The sequence below is a fragment of the Echinops telfairi genome, unplaced genomic scaffold (genome assembly GCF_000313985.2).
Source record: "Echinops telfairi isolate 266 unplaced genomic scaffold, ASM31398v2 ScPeMD7_7469;HRSCAF=8507_0, whole genome shotgun sequence".
Lineage (NCBI taxonomy): Eukaryota > Metazoa > Chordata > Mammalia > Afrosoricida > Tenrecidae > Echinops > Echinops telfairi.
In genome coordinates, this window is record NW_022111372.1 from 56,112,881 (window position 1) to 56,115,002 (window position 2,122).

The following is a 2,122-nucleotide window of genomic DNA, read 5'->3' on the forward strand; positions in this document are numbered from 1 at the left end:
GGCTCCAGAGCCGTCCTGTAAGCAGGAGTGTGATCAAGCTTGCCCTTGGAAATCCTCAGGGAGGAGCCCTGCTGGGGGCTAACAGGCTGAGCCTCCTGGAGCACCCCTTGAGGCTCAGTGTCCCTGGGCTCTGCAGTCGGCTAGGCCCCTGGGTGAAGCAGTCTGTGCTGAACTGTTCACCTAAAAGGAGCCGGCTGCACAGGAGTCAGGCACTGTGGGGCCAACTGGCAGGTCCGTGGTTCAAACCCAGCAGCTGCTTGGTGGGAGAAAGGCCCTGGAGCTCCCCTCCCCCGGAGATGACAGCCTAGAAAGTGCTTTGGGCGGTCCTCCCGTGTGTCTCATGCATGGGGTCGCGATGAGTCAGACTCAACCTGATGCACGGGACCAGCCACAGCAACTAACCCGCCCAGGGGTGCCCCGGAAGAAAGGCCTGGCAATCCGCCCCTGTACCGATCACTACCCCGAGAACCACGTGGGGCAGCTTTCCTCCAAAGCACATGGGTGGCCGTGGGTCAGAATTGATGTGGAAGCTACAGGTGTTTGTTGGCTTGCTTGCTTGGCTGTACTAGCTCACAGGGGGAGCTGCTTGCTTTGGGGGAGCCGTGGCCGGGAGAGCGTTCTTAACGCTGGAACCTCGTGCAGCGCTGGGGGAGGCTCCCCTTAGAGTAAGGTGACCAGATTTTAACATTGGTAAAGCGGGACAAAAGTGGGACACCATTGATAAAACTCATATCCTGGCGAAATAGCCACATGGCAGCCGAAAATCATATACCCTAGCTTGTGCATTCTTTCAAAAAATTTGGACTTTTTAAAAAATGCTGCGGGGTGCGGGAAAAATTATTAGAAATTGGGCTGTCCCGCCAAAAGCAGGACGTCTGGTCACCTTACTTTAGAGGCTAGCAGGATGGTGGGAGGGAACGACCTGCCTTTCGAAGTAGATCACAGGCCTTTCTTCCTGGTCTTCCTAGTTGGAATCCCACCTCCACTCGCAACTTTCCCCCCGATCCTGGGCCCAGCTCCTGTGTGGGATGGTGCGCCCCATTTATATGTTCTTTCCCGCCGTCTTTCTCATAAGAAGCAGTTGCTTTGCCCAGGGAGAGCCCTGTAGAGGGAAGCCCCACTGACTGGTAAACACTGACTCAAACGTTTTCCTAGTGCTATTAAACGCGCGGAATGCAGGGGGGAAAGTACCACGTCAGCAGCACCCCACCCCCTGCCCCAGCCCACTGTCAGGATGGGGTGTGTCTTTCCAGAGTTTTCCTGCGAACATTTGTGAATGTGCAAGAAATAGCCTGCAGTAGAATCCTCGCCCTCACGCAGGAGACCCAGGTTTGATTCCCAGCTGAGACAAGGCAGCTATAGTCACCCTGTGTCCGTCCGCCTGGCTGCCTGCTGCTCTGGGGCTGCACTGGCTTCAGTGGAGCTCCCAGGCAAAGGGGGACTAAGAAGGGAGGCCTGGCGACCTGCTTCTGAAAGTCAGCCTCGAAAACCCTATGGCTCACATTGGGTGGTGGGTGTGGCACAGACCCCCAGGCAGTGTTGGGCTCTGTTGTGCTTGGGGGCACCAGGAATCCCAGGCCGGCTCTCCAGCTGTTAGCCACAACTAGTCTGTGTGACTTGGTGTATTTCAGTGTCTGGGTGTACCACACAGAGCACTGCACCGCTTCTCTGCCTGTTTCTCCTGCTGATAAGGTGCAGGGTGCTGACACTGGGGAGGGCAGCTGTCTCTCCGTTCAGCTTTTTTGTCTCCATCTGGACATTGGCCTCCATTTTCACGCCCTGCCCCTACCTCCTGCTGGACTCTGAGCTGGCCTCCCAGGGTCAGTTTCCCGTGAGCCGTTTTGACCGCTGTCTCTGCTTTGCAGGCCAAGAACAAGGAGACAGGGGACTTGGCTGCGGCCAAAGTCATCGAGACCAAGAGTGAGGAGGAGCTGGAGGACTACATCGTGGAGATCGAGATCCTGGCCACCTGCGACCACCCCTACATCGTGAAGCTGCTGGGTGCCTATTACTACGACGGGAAGCTGTGGGTAAGAGCACCGCCGCCCGGCCCCTTCAGGCCCTCTGCATCCCCTGTCCCCTCCCCTCGGGGCCCCACCATGGCTCTGCAGGCTGTGTTGAT

The 2,122-nt window shown here is 57.4% G+C and overlaps 1 protein-coding gene across 1 annotated transcript in view; it reads left to right on the forward strand.

Annotated features, from left to right (window-relative positions):
- STK10 (serine/threonine kinase 10) overlaps positions 1-2,122 on the forward strand; it is a 137,753-nt gene that overhangs the window by 27,982 nt on the left and 107,649 nt on the right. The window contains exon 2 of the mRNA XM_004697129.2: positions 1,866-2,030. Within this exon, the coding sequence (XP_004697186.1) occupies positions 1,866-2,030 (165 nt within the window). The remainder of the gene's footprint in view (positions 1-1,865; positions 2,031-2,122) is intronic.